At 44.8% G+C, this 19,453-nt stretch overlaps 1 protein-coding gene across 1 annotated transcript in view; it reads left to right on the forward strand.

Annotated features, from left to right (window-relative positions):
* The window catches only part of HBS1L (HBS1 like translational GTPase), a 498,888-nt gene that overhangs the window by 445,439 nt on the left and 33,996 nt on the right, over positions 1–19,453 (forward strand). Inside the window, exons 11-13 of the mRNA XM_085611611.1 lie at positions 858–926; positions 4,798–4,902; positions 6,857–6,947. Of these exons, the coding sequence (XP_085467737.1) occupies positions 858–926; positions 4,798–4,902; positions 6,857–6,947 (265 nt within the window). The remainder of the gene's footprint in view (positions 1–857; positions 927–4,797; positions 4,903–6,856; positions 6,948–19,453) is intronic.

Genomic DNA, 19,453 nt, shown 5'->3' on the forward strand with positions numbered 1-19,453 from the left:
GCTATTCTTTACTCTAATCAATAATGGATTCAAGTAAAAGCATTTCAAGTCTGTTTCACTGACTAGGTAGGCTTATTGCAGATCCCACAAAAGCATGCTGCTTCCAATCACTCCCATACGGTCCAGCATATCACCTGGAGCATCTCCCTCCATTTCCTCTGTTTAAACCTGTGTTTTCCTGGCCCTGGCAGGATGGAGGTGCCGCTTCCAGTCTGCAGCAATGGATACAAAGTTATAGCACTTCATGTGAAATGGGTACAAGTAGCCAAGCTTTCCTCGTCCAAACATGTCAGTCTCACTCTTTATTCCATTAAACAGTGCTCACAAGCGATCTCTTGTCATGACTGTCCCTCTTATTTAGCAGCCTCTGTATAGGTCATGATCACACCACCAAGTTTCATTTTCAGAGGTCATGAAAAAGAAACTGTAAGAACTGTCTCAGTTGGCATTCATGTAGGAGCATTAAAAGTCCTAGGACAACCACAGAACATTTAGACGAAGGGCTGAGGAAGCCAAGTAGTGGGTTTTGGATCCCTCTATTCTGACAGCCATCTTGCCGCATACTGTTGTGCCTAATACAGTTCATTTTTATAAACTTCTCTCCTTGTCTTTGCCAGTGTTGTTTAGAGTGACCATCTGTTTATATACTTTACATGTTAGAAAGTGATAAGAAGCTTGAGTACAGAGAGATTGCTGAAGCAGTTTGAATTACATTTTATTGATCATGCAATGTATTCCCTATTGTTAAAACATTTATATTTTATAAATTGCATTGAAAAAATGTAATGTGTTAGTGTTTCAGTGCATGTGAGAAGCTTCTTCATGAACTGCTTGTTGAATTTTGTTTTTTCTTCCAGATTTATTCAAGCCACCTCAACGGTCGGTGGATAAACCCTTTAGATTATGTGCATCTGACGTTTTTAAAGGTTGGTGCACGCTATATCTTCTAAAGTTAATAAGTGCAGTACAACTTTGGGTTGGCAGAATTCATATTCTTCTTGAAGACTGAGAATTAAAGCGTATGTGAACATAAACGCTAAGTTTTGTCATTCTGACACGATATGGCCTGCCTTGAATCAGCTGCAGGCGATGAGATGATGTGATGCCTTTTCCCATATTCCTGAGGCACTCAGTGGTCACTGGGCTAAATCCTTAGTCTGTACTGATGTTTACCACTGGTGCGGCAGGGCCTCGAATTCAAGAACATTGTGTTTTGTTAAATAAGTGACACTCTTTGTGTGCTTGACTCACAGAGGTAGTTAAGTGGAGGAAAGAAGGCTTCAAGAGGTTCTAGTAGGTTTAAAACTCAAATTTAATATACCACAGTATACCACACTTTAAACTCTGTATCCACTAACTGGTATTTTAAAAATCAGCAAAAGAACAAGAAGGTTTTAATACCTTATAGTGCTGACTGTATTTGCAGCAGTGACACAGTGGGACCCTGTACACAATATATTATTCGGGCCAATAGACATTGTTGTCTTATGTAGGGAAAAATAGGAAGATTTTTTCTGTATTTGGAAGCACTCATGTCTCCATACTTTTAATATGACTTGGTTTGCCTGCCCCAGTCACTAAAATGAAGGTGTCTGACAGATTACTAAATTGCTGTTTACTCTCCAACATTTTGGCTAGTTTCTCAATGACCCTGCATTACAAAGGAGAATAGCTGATTCAATTGGTATTCAAGCTTCCAAAATTCTTCCAAAACTTCAATAAAGCATAGAAGTGTTGCAAACGACCAAAAACTAAAATGGGATACACATCAACAAAAAATTAAGATTTTAGCCGGCCAACAAAATGGTCTATAGTCAAATTCCTGTGTTACCTTAATGCAGTTCTTGGCTGCTGGTAGTCAGTTAGTGACAAGGGGCATTGACCAGAATAAAAAGAAACCTTTTTGTTTCCAGCAGGTCTCCAAAGTCCGAATCGAACTACTTGTGACGAAAATGTACTAACACCCACAGTAGCCACCATTGGTACCAAACTAGGACTGTACCTCATTCATGGTTGGTTGGGATTTAAACATTTGGGTCTCTGACATGGCTCAGCAACTGGCTTTAAACCCACTGTTTTGCACTTGAAAATTGGGAAACAGGATATAGGATTGAGTGAAACCTTTACATCTGGGTATGTTAGAATAGATATGGCTAGAGTTTTTAATAACAATTCTGGAATTGGCTCTACCAGCTTGAGCCAAAGACACCCTATCTTTAAGTATCGCTCAAGCTGGAAAAAGGGTGATGTATCCTCCCTTATGTCATGGATTGTATGGATTTGACACCCTCATTGAGAGGATGTGGGACCATTACCATATCTCCAAGATCTGTAGGCACTTCTGCCAAGTAGCAGAACTAGTCTTGGTAAGTGTTTTTTGTTCTTGCAGGGCTCTAGGCTGATTTTCTAATACCATTAAAAACCAGACTGTTGAGAAAGTGCTGTAGCGTCTTTGAGATGAAATCGATGGCAGCTTCTCCGATGGCATAGAAACCACTGTCTTGTGCTGCATGGAATGTCTGTGCCTTGGACACTGTTAATACTGCACTATGGTCTTTGCTCTTCTATACAATCTCAGCTATCAGCAGACTCCATAGGGGCAGAAGATATCCTTTACAATGAGGGGGCTGCACTCTAGGTACCCTCCCAGGCCATGTATTCAAGTGAACAACACAAAATGACATATAGCATCTATTGTCGGGTCACACATATTGAGTCCTCTGTGTAATAAACGAGCCTTTCTGGACCCCAGTCTGGTTTTGCCCTATTTGGGTCTAGTCAGTGAGATGCAGCTTGATTCCTAGAGCACATACATCTAGGGGTTTTGGTGATTCACGCTTCAGGATTCTTAGCGTTTTACCATCTGACGTACCCTACTGTATGGGAGGTTAAGCACCACGAAATAAGTTGAGATCTTATCAAGTTTGGAATTTAGCCTGCTGCCAAGGGCTATACCGGCAGTAATGTTAAGGGTCCTAAACACTCATTGCGGCTCGGGCCTATAACGGAAGAGAGAGCCTTTAACAACTGGTATAGCCCAAAGCAAAAGAGTATATGGCTATTCGAACATTCCACCCACTAAGGGTTGAATTTTCTAAATTAAAAAGGGAGAAACATGAAGACAGACATTGGAATGTTGGAGCGCCATGCTTATACCAGCCATTATAAACCCAGAGCTACTCCATTGCCTTCAGTGAAACTCTCAACATTTCTATGTTATAATCATGAGCAGTTGCTCATAATGTTTGTTCATTGCATATCTGTATAACAAGCTAGACAGTTATCCTCAAAACCTCTTTTTCAGGCCACATTGTTACATATGTGTTAGATGCCTCTGAACCTGACGGAGAAAAATAGCAAAGTACTTCAAAATTGATCATATGTGATTTGCATCTCTCTGGTCAACTTATGAGTATAAGCGAAAGTCAGCTCACAGAGCTCACATAAGCTGTTTTGTGTTCAATACTCGCTGCTCTGTGAATCTCCTTTTGGGCATTTATTTGAGTTGTTGCAATAGAGACCGAATCTTCAGCGCTTAAAACTGCCCCTATATAGCCTTCTTGAGACTGCCAGTTAGAGTTAATAAAACCTGCACAATATGGCTTGGGGGTAGTTCAGACTTCACACTCTTTTATTACATCTAAAGTTTCCAGTAGTTGCTAATTATGCCAGAGGTTACAGTCCATAGGAGACATTGTATGAGAGTAAATTAACAGCGTGTTTTGGGCATTTGTGCTTCCAGTCAGCACTTCTCTGCTGTCTCAAAGTTCACACAATAGTGTTGCAGATTATGAATTCATGGCCAATGTATAATCCCTAGCTTGGTGAGATATAGAATGTTTAAAATTGAACACCACTGACATTTATCTATTGAGATAAGAATTAAATTTAATGCTAGGATGCACTCATGTAAATATATTTTGGTTATCAGTTGAAATTAATTAATTAATAAAATTTTACATGCCTTTGGGAACACTGATTTAATGAAATCCCAATACTTTCCTTGCCTGTGATAATGTTTTAAGATGGCCGCCATGAAATGTGCATTATGCTTCAATCGAACCAAGCCATCTGTTATTTCACAGTTTTTAACTCGCGTCCCAATTTTAGACTGCTAAAAGGGTGTTTCTAACTTGGTTCTAACTTGTTGTCATTGACATTGAAGAAGGCAGATTGCCGAAACGCATTTGTCGGTGCAGGGGGGGGTTCCAGCAAATTAAAAGATCACTGAAATAAGAATTCCTGTGAGTGCTGTCCTTTGTATGCCAACTGAATGGTTTGGAAACGTGTAGAAATATATATATATATATATATATATATATAACTTGACAAAGGCTAACTGCTGAAACGGGTCGTTGCTTTTGCACATAAAAACTCTGTGCAAAGCCACTTGGTGTGCAGTTTCTTTTTTCTTTTTTCATTTTTAATATTTGATGAAAATTGCTCTTTGAACTCTTGATGGTGTTGCTTCCATCAATGGCACCGGCACTGCGAGGCCAGCGGCGGCGGAGAAGCAACGCATTTGGAAGAAAAAAAAATATATATATATAATCTCAAAACAATTCCTTAGTACAAGACAGACTCCATAAATTGTGGTGCTCAAAATTCAAGTTTCTTTTCTTCACCCAGCATGTTGCCCATTGCCAGTTTCGACTACTTGCTGTAGCCTTGATCATATATATATATATATATGGGGAGAAATGTTGTTCAAACAGATGAGACATTGCAAAGTGTTTAATTGTGGTCTTAAAAATAAACTAAGTAAGGTATCCATAATGTACTGCCCATGTTTTCTAGATCAAGGAGCAGGATTCTGTGTGACCGGTAAAATAGAAGCTGGCTATGTCCAAAGTGGGGACAAACTACTAGCAATGCCCCCTAATGAAACCTGCACTGTTAAAGGTATGTGTGCACAAAATATTAACGTGTGAAGATAACTCTCCTTTTTAAGAAGTAGACATGAGGTTGAAAAGCTGATTACCAACTTCCATTGCAAATGTCAAATTTTATGTGTTATCAGACCCAATTTATTCTACCTTTTTTTTGTATCTTCTTGATTTTGCATTCAATGCTCATTTTGTTTACTTTACCTGCTGGTTTTCGTATGCCCCCTTTTGTTCTTTGCTGTCTTGTTTGTTATCAGTTTTTATTATTTTTTAGAACGTTTGTTGGGATAAGCAGATTGATATAACCTTAGAGCCTTTAAAAGAATCTATGATATCTGTGTTCTTGGAGATGGGCGAGGGATGGAGTTTGAATACACAGTCTGAGTATGGCAGTCATGCGTGGCTGGCACAGGTAAGAGCTGGTGGGGTGGGGCCGGGTGGAGAGGAAGTCGACTGATGGCGGAATCAGGAAAATAAAATAACACCACTCACCTTGTGCTCTCCGTATCGTTGACTCGGCAATGTGGCAAGCGCAATTTGAGTGGTTTTATTAATTTGTGTGTTTTATTTTCCCTATTCGGTCATCACTAACCCCCCCCCCCCCCCTCATTCCAAAAAGCCGCTGTTACCAATACCGGTCGCATCTGGTGGCAGTACCAAAATTGAAGGGCCCTTTCCCAACAGCCTCTGGCTATTCCCAAGGCCCATGGATGAGTAATTTCAAGGTGAGTAGCACAGTTTCATTTGTATACTGAAGTAGATTGATTAATGCCAGGGTACACAGGTGCTTTGTGATATTCCTAGTTTGTTGCGTTGAGGTGCGCCCTCAGGGCAGCACTTTCTCCAATTCAAAATTACTACTTTTCAATCCTTCCTAAAAATACTTGGGAAATGTATAACTTTCCCAAAATATTCCAGGACTGGAGTTAGAATAGTAAATAAGCCTCCTTGAATATTTGGAAGAAAGTTGCCCTTTTTCCAAATATTCTATGACTGGAGTAAGAATAGTAAATTTGACCTTCCAGTGTCTGCCACGCCCACTGCTGCCCTGAGGGTGCAGTTGAGGGCAAGAAACGCAAACAATCGTGCTTTGCGGTAACAGACATTAGCAGGACTTGAAAATACTTCTAGAGCAGACCCAATCCCAGTGTCTTGTCCCTCTAAAAGACTATCTTAAATGTTATCTTCAAAATGTTTGTCTTCAATGATTCTTTAAATTATATTTATTCAGTTTCCCCATTCCTAAATATGATTCTCGCTGTTAAACCTACAATATCTTTCATGCCATACCCAGGCTTGTTATTGACTACAGTTTCTTTCAAGTTTATAACATTTTCTTATATTTAAAATCATCTCTATCTAAATATTGCACTTTTTTTATCTCATGACATTTTGAATTAGGTATGCTGTTTCTTGCAAGCTCCATCACCTTAGCATTGTCCTTGGTACCAAGCAAAATGAATAGCGCAGTATGGTCTTTTGAGTGCATTTATATGGCACTTTAAGATTGTACTTTTCCGACCACTCTGTGTCTAACTCTCTCACAACCACCAATCACTTTTTCTCTTCCTTATGTACACATTGTTAACACCAAATGACTACACGCTGAGGCCACCATAAGACATTAGATTGCCAAAAGGGAATAAACATCTCAACAAGCAGTCTATGAATCTAGTTATTTATTTGTGTTATATTGTAATATTCTTTAAACTTTCTAAATTGTAAAACTGGTGTGTATGAAAATTTGCAGTAGAAACAGAGATGAGGATACTTTCGTGTCCAATGTAGCAAAACGTCATGTAGAAAGAAAATTGCTTCTCTCAGAGCTTGAAAGGGCAAATAGGTTCGTAGAGCACTTATTCTGAAATTGATGAGTAATGAAGAGTGAAACAGAAATGGGGAAACCCCTTTTGAATTCAGCAGATAACTCTGACATCTTACAATAGATTTTTGCTTTAACTCATTTATAGGAATTACACTACATGATGAACCTGTTGATTGGGCTGCAGCGGGCGATCAAGTTAGTCTCACTTTGACGGGCATGGATATTATCAAAATCAAGTGAGTGTGAAATATGATAGCAGTCTGTGTGTTTTAGCCTGAAGGTAATCATTTATCATGTTATTTCAAAATAATATCTCTGCTATGGCTCTTGATAGTCCTCCTGAGCAGTGCTTGGAGCTCTGAGCTTTTGGAGCAAGCCATGCTTCAAATCTCTGAATGCTACTTAGCTATGTTTTTTCTCAGTTCTTATGCTGATCACAGTTGCCTGAATGTTTTCTACTGAAAATGTCATTGTTGATCCTTTAGTTTGAAAGTATTAAAAATTGGGGAGACCAGTGGGCAGTGGAAAAGTGTTGTTTGACCCCCTTAATCCAGGACTCTCATTCTCTTTGGCTGATACATTGAGACCGAGTCCCTTAGACTGTTGTTGGTCTTGTTGCACAAGTCACTTGCTCTCTATTCTCATGAAACCTGTTACTAATTGTTGTGGTCCATATTGGAGTAGTTTTTTTTTTTTTAAAGTTCTTCTTAAAGACATGTAAGAAATCTTCAAAATGGGGGTATAATGTGGTGCTACGTATCCCTATTCTGACCCTAAATTATTCAATTACTTAAAAGAACTGAAAGTGTTTCTAGGATTTTCAACTTTTTGGATATAGAGGATGGCCATGAGAGATTTTAGTCGCCTTGAACTGGTCAAGGACAAGTCTTGGTCGCCCCCATAAGTCTCTCATTTTTAGATGTTAGGCTGCTGACTTTGTATGGCCAGAAGGCAAGAGCTCAATGAATCCTTTGTTGAAAAAAAGGTTGCTGGTTGGTGGAAACCAGATATACTTGAGAATATTCTTTAATGGTGGAAAGTGCAACAACAAACCGCTTCCCACTAATTTCAGCCTTTTTGTCCAGATGTATGAAGTGAACTTAAAACAATTACTTATATGGAAGTGGTGTCCTTGTACTACTTATCAAAAAAAGCTGTAAAAAGGAAGAATTATGGGACTTATGGCACTGGCCACAAAGTATGGACTCTTCACATCAGTGTAAGGAAGTTGCAAGTTTTTGTTTTTCCATTTAGCTTGACATTTGCCTGGCATTCTGTGTTACAAAAAGTTGAATTCATGCAATGACCAGATCCTGAATATCCCTGGGACTTCAGGATACCTCAATGTCTGGGGTTGGTAGGCTTCCATACCTAGGTACCAGTTAGTTACTGGCCCAAATACTATGGTGATTCCCCTAGGGCAAATATTTCTATTTTGTCATATTTCAAAGTCCCTTGACATGGTCACAGTTTTTTTCTATTTCTGTCCCCCACATTGAGCCCACCAACATATTTGTAGTGAAGAGAAGTGTGGGAGCTCATGATGGTAGGGCAGTTGCAAACAAATTCTATATTTTTCATTCACATAAATGTGAACAAAGTGTGGGTATTGCAGCCATTGTTTGACCTTTGCTGGTAGCTCTGCACACCTAAGGTAGTGAAATTGAGACCACCTCACCACCCTGGATTCTTCTTGGTTGCTAGTTTTCAAAAATGTCATGGTTATGATTCCCTGGATGCCAGCCAATTTCAAACCCAAGCATGAAAAGTGTATTTCTTCTTTATTTTGCTTCTATAAATGTCACTTGGCATGGGGCACCTTTGGCCCATCCTTGTTCCATATTGTCTGACCTAATTCGGGAGAAGTGGGTTGGGATGTGGGGGAGGCCGCTCACAAGGCAAACAAGAGCTACCGGGCCTCATCCATGGGCGTTGAGGTTGTTTTTCGCTGTACTATTGTCAGTCCAACATACACTACAACAATTTGAAAAAGAGCGTTTACTGTATTGTTCTATTTCCAGCCACAATTAAGGCAGTCCAATGTTTAAGAACATATCAGTAATGAATAAGGAAAAGATTCAATTGTCAGGAGTCTTAAGAATGCGTTCAGTATCCAACTTTTATTCATTTTTCAACACATGATATATTCCAGTCAGCCCAGCCAACACGTTTCATCCCCTAGGACTTCATCAGGGTTGTGCATTCCAAACTTGTGTGATTTCTAAATGGCATGAAGCATGACCACCTCTTTCAGTGTCTTCATAGGATTAAATCCCTTTTCGGGTGGTATAGTAACCCCTAGATCATCTGACATTCCAGTCGTGTGACCCGACGTATGAAGACTGTGAAAGAGGAGGTCATACTTCATGCCATTTTGAAATCACACGAGTGATCAGACCAGCCATCCATTTTTAAATTCCCTATTGTAGGTAGGTTCTTGAAAGGTCTTCAATTTATGTTTTCATCAGTATCTTTTATTATGCCCTATTGGACTTAAATTTTCTTACGTTTCTGATGTGCGCTGCTTTGAGTCACTCCACAACTGTCCACCTTTCTGGTGGCATTACCACCTGCCGGGAGGGTCAGTGAATTGCTCATCCACCATACCTTACCATCTACCCAGACAAGCTGGTACTTTGGACTTTAGTATCCTTTTTACCAAAGGTGGTCATTCCCTTTCAAGTAGGCCAATCTATCACTCTTATCTACCTTCTATGTTCCTCCTCACCCCTTTAAAGAAGAGGAGAGACTCCCCCCCCCCCCCCCCCCCCCAGCTTGTCCCAAAAAGAGCATTGTCATTCTACCATGACCACATGAAAGAGTTCCGAGTAGGCAATCAACTCTTCGTTGGGTACGTCTGGGCCAAGAAAGGGTATGCGGAGTAGGAATGGATTATCTCATAATACAGTGCTCTGCTTCAAAATCTGCTATGCCCTGGCCAAAATGCAAACTTCTGAGGGCTTGCGAGCTCACTACCAGGGCCAAGGCTGCGACCACTGTGTTAGCTCACAGAGTTCATGTCCTGAATATCTGTCAGGCTGCAACATGAGCTTTTTTGCACTCATTTACGAAGCACTACTGCATGGACAGGCAGGTCTGGCATGACTGCCACTTTGCCCATTCAGTCCTTCGGGACTTTTTAGTCTAATCTGCATCACAACCCCATCTTCTATTGCTTGGGTATCTATTCTAAGGTAAGGAATCTGTGGCTAGAAGTCTCTAAAAGATGAACAAGTTACTTACCTTTGACACCTTATATAGTAGAGACTCTATCTAGATGCAGATTCCTTAATGACTCTCCCATCTTCCCTGTTCTGTATAAGGTTCACCCCTTCTAGGGCCCTATCTTGGCACACCAGTGGTCAGTGTTCCTTGTGGGTCCATGCTTCTGTCCTTGAAAGTTGCAAACAGAAACTGACATCCGCGCACTGGATGGCACCTTTATAGGCACCACATGTCACTTCTGCCATGGACGGATCTCACAATGTTACGCATAGCCGAACCACACCACCTGCTGGTGCATGGGGTTGCTGCTAATGGAAAAATTCCGGCTCCAGTTTGACACCAGGGGAGTATTCTATGGTAAGGAATCTGCAGCTAGATAGTCTCTATTAGATAAATTGTTACCGAAAGTAAGTAACTTGTTCTTCAAGCCTAGCACTTCACCCAAGAGAACAATAACAGATTGCCATACCTGGTGCTTGTCTTTGTTAAAAGGAAGTACTTTTAATACTCACAGCAAACTCAGTACTACACATTACAGGTCATAGATCTTGATCCTCCACTGGCGCAGGGCAACTGCTTGGGGCTGGTAATCCCCTTTCCTCACTCTCTCCCTAGTTCGAGTTTTGTCTTGGGCAGGTCTCCAGTACAGGTGTAGTGTTACACCCTCTTGAGTTTGTACACCCAGTTACTCTTATTAGCCCCAGTAGTCCTTATCTCACCACTTGAAAGTTTTGTCTGTTTGTCTGCCATAGCATTGACCTTCAGCTCATGTCTGGCTCGCTCTCTCCCTTCGGAGAGGAGACGCTCTGGCTGGGAGTGCTCCCGCACTCACATCAAGTTTATGGAAGGCAGTAGCAAAGGGTGCCTCCCAGAGCCTGCAAGCATGCAGGCTTCGGCATTGTCATATGTCTCTGGCTGGTTGCAATCCTGCTTCAGGTGCTTGTGGGTGGTGGCTGTGAGGACAAGGTTCATATTGCTGCCTCAATGTAGTCTTCTTATGACTCACATTCCAAGGTTAGCAGCACAGTGTGTTCTGGTGCAGTTCAAAGTCAGTGACCAGTCCGCTCAAGCCGAGTTTCACAATATACAGCAGTAGAGTCCGCTCAACTTCAGTTTCCCAATCTCACAGCAACACAGTCTGCTTGGTCACAGCATCATTGTTGCAGAGGCACAGTCTGCTCAGGCACAACTTCACAAGGTTGTTGCGGTGCCAGCCAGAGAGATTGCACTCCGGTATTTGGAGCATGCGGATCTCTTTCTCTCTCGTCTTCCCGTGTAGAAAGAAGCTCAAGTTCTTGAATTAGCTGCTACTTCCTTGGCCTGCAAAATCACACCTCCTGCAAGGATGACAACTCTTTCTCTCAGTAGGAAGTTTGGCTGCATAAGCTTTAGGACAAGGGGACAGCGTCTTCCTTTTAAGTCAGTCTCTGGTTATATCTTCTCACACGTGGGAGTATGGCCGTTAGGCAGACACCTGCTCTGATTGCACATCAGCCCTCTGAGTACTCTCTGGAGCACTCCCTTCATTGATCAAAGAAAATTTGGGACTGGAAAAACAAGTGGTCAGTGGCTCCCACTTTTTTACAGTCACAAAGATGGGATGTAGATTCTCTGTCTGTACTTATAGAACCGGTTTGAGTCAGTTCCTGTTTCATCTGGCCTCTCCGTACTGTTCTCCACACTGTTCTCCATACACGCGCACAATCTTTGTGCAGAGGGGTACTCCTCACAGCAGTGGCAGTCTCCAGAAGTGTACACACAACAGAGACACAATGTGGTGTGAGCTTTCTGCACCTGGAATTAAACAGCCACACTGAACAGTTACCAGGAAATTAAGAAAAGGGTTATCACACTTAAAAGGACCCTTCACTTTCTGAACAGCTCTGATTGCAGTGCCACCCTTCACCCCCACCGTCTACCAAATGCCAGTGCTCAGGGAGACTAATTAGCAGCCCATCTTGGCAAAACAAATCTAGTTGAATTGCTAAAGGCTCATTGTCTTCTTTCCCCACTTTACTTTCTAAGTCTCCTCCCTCCAACTTCAGCAATGGCAGCAAATACTTGCACTGTCTTGGAAAGCCACCTGGCCTCCATCTTTGTACATGAACTGGCCAGGATTTCCGAAATTAAACCAGCGGGCCTCCTTTTCTGATTCATTCCTATACACAATGTATGTACCACACAGGTCACACACGCACAACTTACACTTGGGATGTTAGCACTAGTCTCTGCGATAGCGCATAAAAGTAGACCTTTACATGAATTGGTCAGTAGACCTCCACTCCAATGACAGATAAAGTCTGGTCACAACTAATGATTCACAAAACACGGTATATTGCCATCATCGCTCTGCATGCTAAACCTGTGATGGCAGTCTACTGTTGATAAAAGGAGGGCATGGTGCATCCCTCCCGGTAACAGGACAGGTCCAGGACTCACTGTCCAAAGGTATTCCTAGGTCTTTGTGCAAAAACTAGATTAGTATGAGACTACGGCTAAAATCGAAAACCACAACACCGGGTACTCAGTTAGGCGGGCAGGGTCGCAAGACTGTGCACCACACAAGGGACATTCCCATCCCAACATGAATAAGATACCTACCCACCCACAGACATAGGGTTCTGGTTTTTGGGGGGGTGAGACATGTAGGTATGCAGGATGGTAGGACTTTTGCTATTGACCCCAAATTATTTTGTTTTGGCTCCCAAATGTGAGGAAATCGTTTGTTAACCATAATTTGATGTTTGCAAAGCATTATGGATAGGGAGAACAGGTGGGGACCAAACAAGCCACAGCTCCTTGGATTCCAAAGGTGTCTAGTTTTCAGTAATGTCTTGGGCTGGGAGGAATCCCTGGCACAAATACTGCAGAGCCCCTCCCCCATACACCCCAATGTGAATTTGGGCTTCTTCAAATAACACCTGCTATAATCATGTTGTTGGCCAATTACAATACTGTTCGAGGCATGTGGGCTGCTGAATTCATATCTGTGCATAGATCGCCGCCTAGTGTTGGGTCCGGATGTTTGCACGTTGTTGTCCTGGAAGAGTCTTCGAAGTATCCTGGGATAGGTGACTCCTCCCCTGGACTACAGTGCGCATGGGCATCCTCTCCATCCTCAGATTGTTTTTTTCCGCCATTGGGTTCGGATGTGCTATCTTGACTCAAGTTAGGAAAATCTTTTTTCAGGCCAAAAGGCCTTTAGTTCGCGTCGGTACTGTTCTCGATCGGTATCGATATTATCTTTATTAGTTTACTAACTTCCAGAACAAACTTTCGCATCTTACCCGACCGTCGATTCGACAACAACGATGGAATCGAGGACACCATTCAAAAGGTGTCCGGTATGCAATGCGAAATATCCCCACGTCGACGTCCATCCGGTGTGTAACAAATGCCTTTCACCGGATCACGACGAATCTACATGCATGGCCTGTGCCAGATTTCGATCCAAGAAGACTCTACGGAATCGACGAGCGGCGAGACTCGAGGCGCAGCAAGCGGCACCGGCCCCGGCCGACATCTTCAACGCCGAGACCGAAGAAGTGGAGAACCTACCCTCCAGTCCCGTTTCCGAACATGACTCCGGATCGGAAGACGTCGACGAAACACTCTTTCTCAGAGATGAAGACGACACCGAGGTAGGAGACTACAATGAGGCCTTAGGGGCCGAAGAGAGTAGCTCCGGTGACGAGCAAGGCCTACCCGTTCAGACTGAAGAAAGCCCAGTGCAACAGTCTATGGCTCCGGTCGAGGGATCGCCTTCGGGCCTTACCCAAGACCTATCCCGCAGTTCTTCGGCCCCGCCCTCGGGCCCGGCCTCGGACATTCAGCGGCAGCCATTAATGCCCAAAACGGCTGGTTTCCCTTCTTCAAAACCGAAACCGAAAGCTGTATTGGTTCAATTGAAACCGAAACCGGCGCTGGTCGGATCGAGGCCCTCCACGCCTTCGACGCCAGCAAAACACATCGGCACCGAGCGCACCAAACGGGACTTCGGTGCCGAACTCGAAGCGGCCGACGTCGGAGTCGACATAAGGAAGAAGGCCTTCGGTACCACCAAACCTGCTCGGCTCCCGGCACCGACGCAATCGACTCCGACCCCAAAGGTCAAACAGCCTGCTGCGTCTCACACCGCTTCCACGGCGACACCAAAGCCACACATCGAAGAAGTCGACGGCCATTCCCGCCCCTCGACTCGATGACCCACCGGCGCCGAAAAAATCCACGACCGCCTCAACAGAACCGGTCCGTGCAAAAGACTCGAGGGCGCTCCAGACGCGACCCATTGCTGCGCAAAGCACCAAAAAGAAAATGGACACGTCGGGCTCCGAACCAATTAAAGCTCCAGCAGCCTCTTCGACACCAGCCAACATTACTTTTGGCCTGCCACCATCCACGGCCCCGAAACTGTTCCAAATCAGGACACGGGTGACCCATACCACTATCACGCCTGCCGAACGCTCTGGGGAGACGTCTCCATCGAATCTAATCGACGCCGACACCGGCAGGATGATTATCCACAAACGGAAAATAACTTCGGAGCCGGCTTTGGACTCCTTCAGGATTCCACTTAAAAGAAAGCTGCCTGTGGCTTCAGAACCAGTTCTTTACGAACCTTTCCACTCACCCTACCAGGATCCACAATCCTTCTCTCCCACACACTCCGACACGGATGCGTTGGTGGACTACATGGGTGACCAAGTCCCCTACCCCGGAGACATGGACCCTGGCGGCCAACAGGACCCTGATCAAACTTGGGATGACCCTGTGGACCCAGGTGCACCTATGGATGCACAAGACCCGCAACTCTATGGAGCAAAAACATCTCCCACAGAGGACACGGCAGCGTTTAACGCTCTAATTGAACGTGCTGCTGCCAATCATGGGGTGCAACTTCACTCGGACACCGTCGAGGACGATTTTCTTATGGATACTTTTGCATCCTCAGAAAGGAATATAAAAACTCTACCCATGTTGAAGGGTGTCCTCAAACCAGCCAAGGACATCTTCAAAGAACCCACCAGGGCAAGAGTGATAAACCCCAGGATCGACAAGAAATACAGATCAGCGCCTGGGGACCCTACTTACATCAGAGGCCAATTACCTCTGGATTCCATTGTCGTTGCGAATGCTCGCAAGAGGGCACACTCACAAACAGGTGACGCTCCTCCCCCGGACAAAGAGTCCAAGGTGTTAGAGACCTCTGGCAAACGGGTTGCCGCCCAGGCAGCCAACATATGGCGCATAGCCAATACTCAAGCACTCCTCGCTCGCTACGATAGAGCGCACTACGACACATTAGAGCAACTAATCCAACATCTCCCTGACCAATACAGAGAAGGTGCTGAGATCCTCATCAGGGAGGGACAGCTCCTCACAAACGCATCCATCAAGTGCGCGCTGGATGCCGCAGACCCAGCTGCCAGGGCCATAAACACTAGCGTCATGCTGCGACGTCATGCCTGGTTACGAATCTCCGGATTCAAACCTGAGGTGCAAAACAACATACTCAGCCAGCCTGTCAACCCCGACTATTTATTCGGCCCGGAGGTTGACACCACCCTAGAGAAAATAAAGAAGGACACGGACACTGCAAAGTCCATGGGGGCTCTCCAGACTCAGTCCTTTCGGAGCGGCTCCTTTCGTCGCCCCGGAAATAGAGGAGCAGGTAGAGGACAGGGGTCACAGCAAACATACAACAAGGGCAATACACAAACCACCTACGATAAAAACACCCGGGGTGGATATCGTGGCTCCAGTACAAAGGGCAGAGGACGCGGCTACGGCAACACCAGGTCCTCCCCCAAGAACAAGCAGTGACGCCCTCTCCCTTCCTCCCGACCACATAACACCTGTCGGGGGAAGGCTACAAAGGTTCCTGTCCACGTGGAACTCCATCACCACAGACAGGTGGGTCAAAGATATTGTCAAGTACGGTTACTGTCTAGAACTAACCTCCACTCCACCCACAATACCTCCAAGAAACCGTCCTATGTCCTCAGAGCACTTAACGCTCTTACAGCAGGAGGTGCAAAGCATGCTTCTAAAAGGCGCAATAGAGGTCGTACCCGTCCACGAGCATGGTACGGGGGTGTACTCCCTGTACTTTTTAATACCGAAAAAGGACGGGTCACTCAGACCTATATTAGACCTGAGACCCCTAAACAGATACATTCTTTCCGAGCATTTTCACATGCTCACTCTACAGCAAGTCCTCCCGCTGCTCAAGCAGGGAGACTTTCTAGCCACACTGGACCTCAAGGATGCGTATTTCCACATACCCATTCACCCGTCACACAAAAAATACCTCAGGTTCACTGTTCAAGGGCTTTTAAAGGACAAGGGTACCCCTTATGCGAACCTGGGGTGATACAATGTGGAAGAAAACAATGGTTCGGGATGGCCTAAGAAGGTCCAGTGCAACGAGAAATCCTTAGGAGGGCGGATGATTTGGTGTAGGTTCAAAGACTCATACGGGAGAATAATACTTAATATAGAGAAACAGGGGACAGGAAAGGTCAAGATATGACACTTATTTATTGTACATAGGTTGAATTCAAGTGCTCACATATTTAGTGACAAAAAGCGTGACATGCAGGTGAGGGTGGACTCTTTAAAAAAGAACATCGCATTGGCAACAATAGAGAACCATTTTTTCTTGGTTAAATCAGTACAAAAAAGGTTCAAGTTGCGTAAGGTCGACGACGTTTCGAACTCAATTATTTGAGTTCATCTTCAGGACAAATGTGAGCATATGAACTTGGAGTTCATATGCTCACGCGTACCTGCACGCATCCAGGACCCGCTCCACCCCCCGCGAGACCCCCATTGACTGAACCGTGTGCCGCCTGTAATGAATTAATTTCCCGGCACCGGAACCCCGCCTCCATACATTGAGCAGGTTGAACTAAGTCCTTCACTCCAGCAACTAGTCTCTTCCGATACATTCACTGAATTTTTCGGCACCGGAACCCCGCCCCCATACATTGGGAAGGTTGGACTAAGTTTGTAACTCCAAGTTCATATGCTCACATTTGTCCTGAAGATGAACTCAAATAATTGAGTTCGAAACGTCGTCGACCTTACGCAACTTGAACCTTTTTTGTACTGATTTAACCAAGAAAAAATGGTTCTCTATTGTTGCCAATGCGATGTTCTTTTTTAAAGAGTCCACCCTCACCTGCATGTCACGCTTTTTGTCACTAAATATGTGAGCACTTGAATTCAACCTATGTACAATAAATAAGTGTCATATCTTGACCTTTCCTGTCCCCTGTTTCTCTATATTAAGTATTATTCTCCCGTATGAGTCTTTGAACCTACACCAAATCATCCGCCCTCCTAAGGATTTCTCGTTGCACTGGACCTTCTTAGGCCATCCCGAACCATTGTTTTCTTCCACACTGTTCAAGGGCAGCACTACCAATTCAAAGTCCTTCCCTTCGGCGTGACAACGGCACCAAGGGTGTTTACAAAGTGCCTAGCTACTGTGGCGGCACATCTACGGAGGCAGCACATACACGTCTACCCTTACCTGGACGACTGGCTCGTTCAAGCGAAGTCAGCCCAGCAATGTGCCAGCCACATGTCCCGCACCATTCACCTCCTTCACAGTCTGGGGTTCTCACTAAATTACCCAAAATCCCATCTACAGCCCGCACACGTACAACAGTACCTAGGTGCGACTATAGACACTCTGGCGGCCACAGCTCAGCCAAATTTGGTGAGAATCAACAGCATGCAAATGCTGATTTCAAAGTTCAAACCACAACACTCCCTTCCCGCGCGAGTGTTCATGCAGTTGATAGGCATGATGGCCTCCTGCATCTTCATAGTCCCCCACGCGAGACTACATATGCGCCCGCTTCAGGAGTGCTTAGCACGTCAGTGGAATCAGGCTCAAGGACAGTTGAAAGACCTAGTGTTGGTGAGCGGTCGGGCATACAACTCTCTGCATTGGTGGAATCCACAAAACCTTTGCAAGGGCCGACCGTTCCAAGAGCCTGTCCCACAGATAATACTGACGGCGGACGCGTCTCTCCAGGGATGGGGAGCTCATGTACTCCATTACACAGTGCAGGGACTATGGACACAACAACAAAAGAGTATGCACATCAACCTTCTAGAGCTGATGGCAATCTTCCTCGCTATGAAAGCATTCAAGGTACACTTGTGCAACAAAGTCGTGTTGATCCGGACGGACAACATGACTGCCATGTACTACATACAGAAGCAGGGAGGAACACACTCTCCACAGTTGTCTCATCTGGCTCAGAGCATGTGGAAGTGGGCCATTCAGAGGAACATATTCCTCATGGCGGAACACCTCCCCGGCAAGGACAACCAGATGGCGGATCTGCTCAGCAGACACAGCCACCAGATGCACGAGTGGGAGTTACACCCATCAGTACTCCAACCGTACTTCCAGCAGTGGGGTCATCCAGAGATAGACCTATTCGTGACAAGCGAAAACGCAAAATGCCAAAGCTTTGCCGCCAGGTTCCCACATCCGCAGTCGCAGGGCAATGCGATATGGATGAACTGGTCCGGCAGATTTGCGTACGCTTTTCCCCCAGCATCACTGATACCGCTGGTGGCACGCAAACTGCGTCAACACTCACTGACGCTCGTTTTGGTTGCTCCAACGTGGGCACGCCAGCCGTGGTACACCACCTTTCTCGAACTTTCCGTGGTGCCGCATCAAAGGCTGCGGGTCAAACCCGAGCATTTGACGCAGAACCATGGAGAGATTCAGCACCCAGATCCGCAACAGCTGAACCTGGCAATCTGGCTCCTGAAGTCTTAGAGTTTGGCTACCTAAACCTGCCACCTGACTGTATGGACATCATTAAGGAGGCCAGGAGACCCACTACCCGAGCTTGCTATGCGGCTAAATGGAAGAGGTTCGTCATTTATTGCAATAATAATGACATTAACCCGCTAGATGCATCCATCCAAAACATTATTTGTTACCTATTACACCTATACCGATGCAATCTGGCGTACACCTCTATACGTGTCCATTTGACCGCAATATCAGCCTATCTACAGACCAGGCAGCACCTCTCTCTATTCAGAGTGCCTGCCATCAAAGCATTCTTGGAAGGACTCAAACGAGTCATTCCACCAAGCCACCCACCGGCTCCGATGTGGAACCTCAACTTGGTCCTCACACGCCTGATGGGTCCACCCTTTGAACCTCTACGCTCATGCGAGATTCAATTCCTTACCTGGAAAGTAGCTTTCCTAGTAGCGATCACTTCTTTGAGAAGAGTTAGTGAACTCCAGGCACTAACCGTTCAAGAGCCATTTATACAGGTTCACTCCAACAGGGTCGTACTACGTACCAACCCCAAATTCATGCCAAAGGTGGTATCGCAGTTCCACATGAATCAAACCATTGAATTGCCCGTTTTCTTCCAAAACCCACAAACTGTCGCAGAAAGGGCACTCCATACACTAGATGTCAAAAGGGCCCTCATGTATTATATCGACAGGACCAAACCCTTTAGGA

The sequence above is a fragment of the Triturus cristatus genome, chromosome 6 (assembly GCF_964204655.1).
Source record: "Triturus cristatus chromosome 6, aTriCri1.1, whole genome shotgun sequence".
NCBI lineage: Eukaryota > Metazoa > Chordata > Amphibia > Caudata > Salamandridae > Triturus > Triturus cristatus.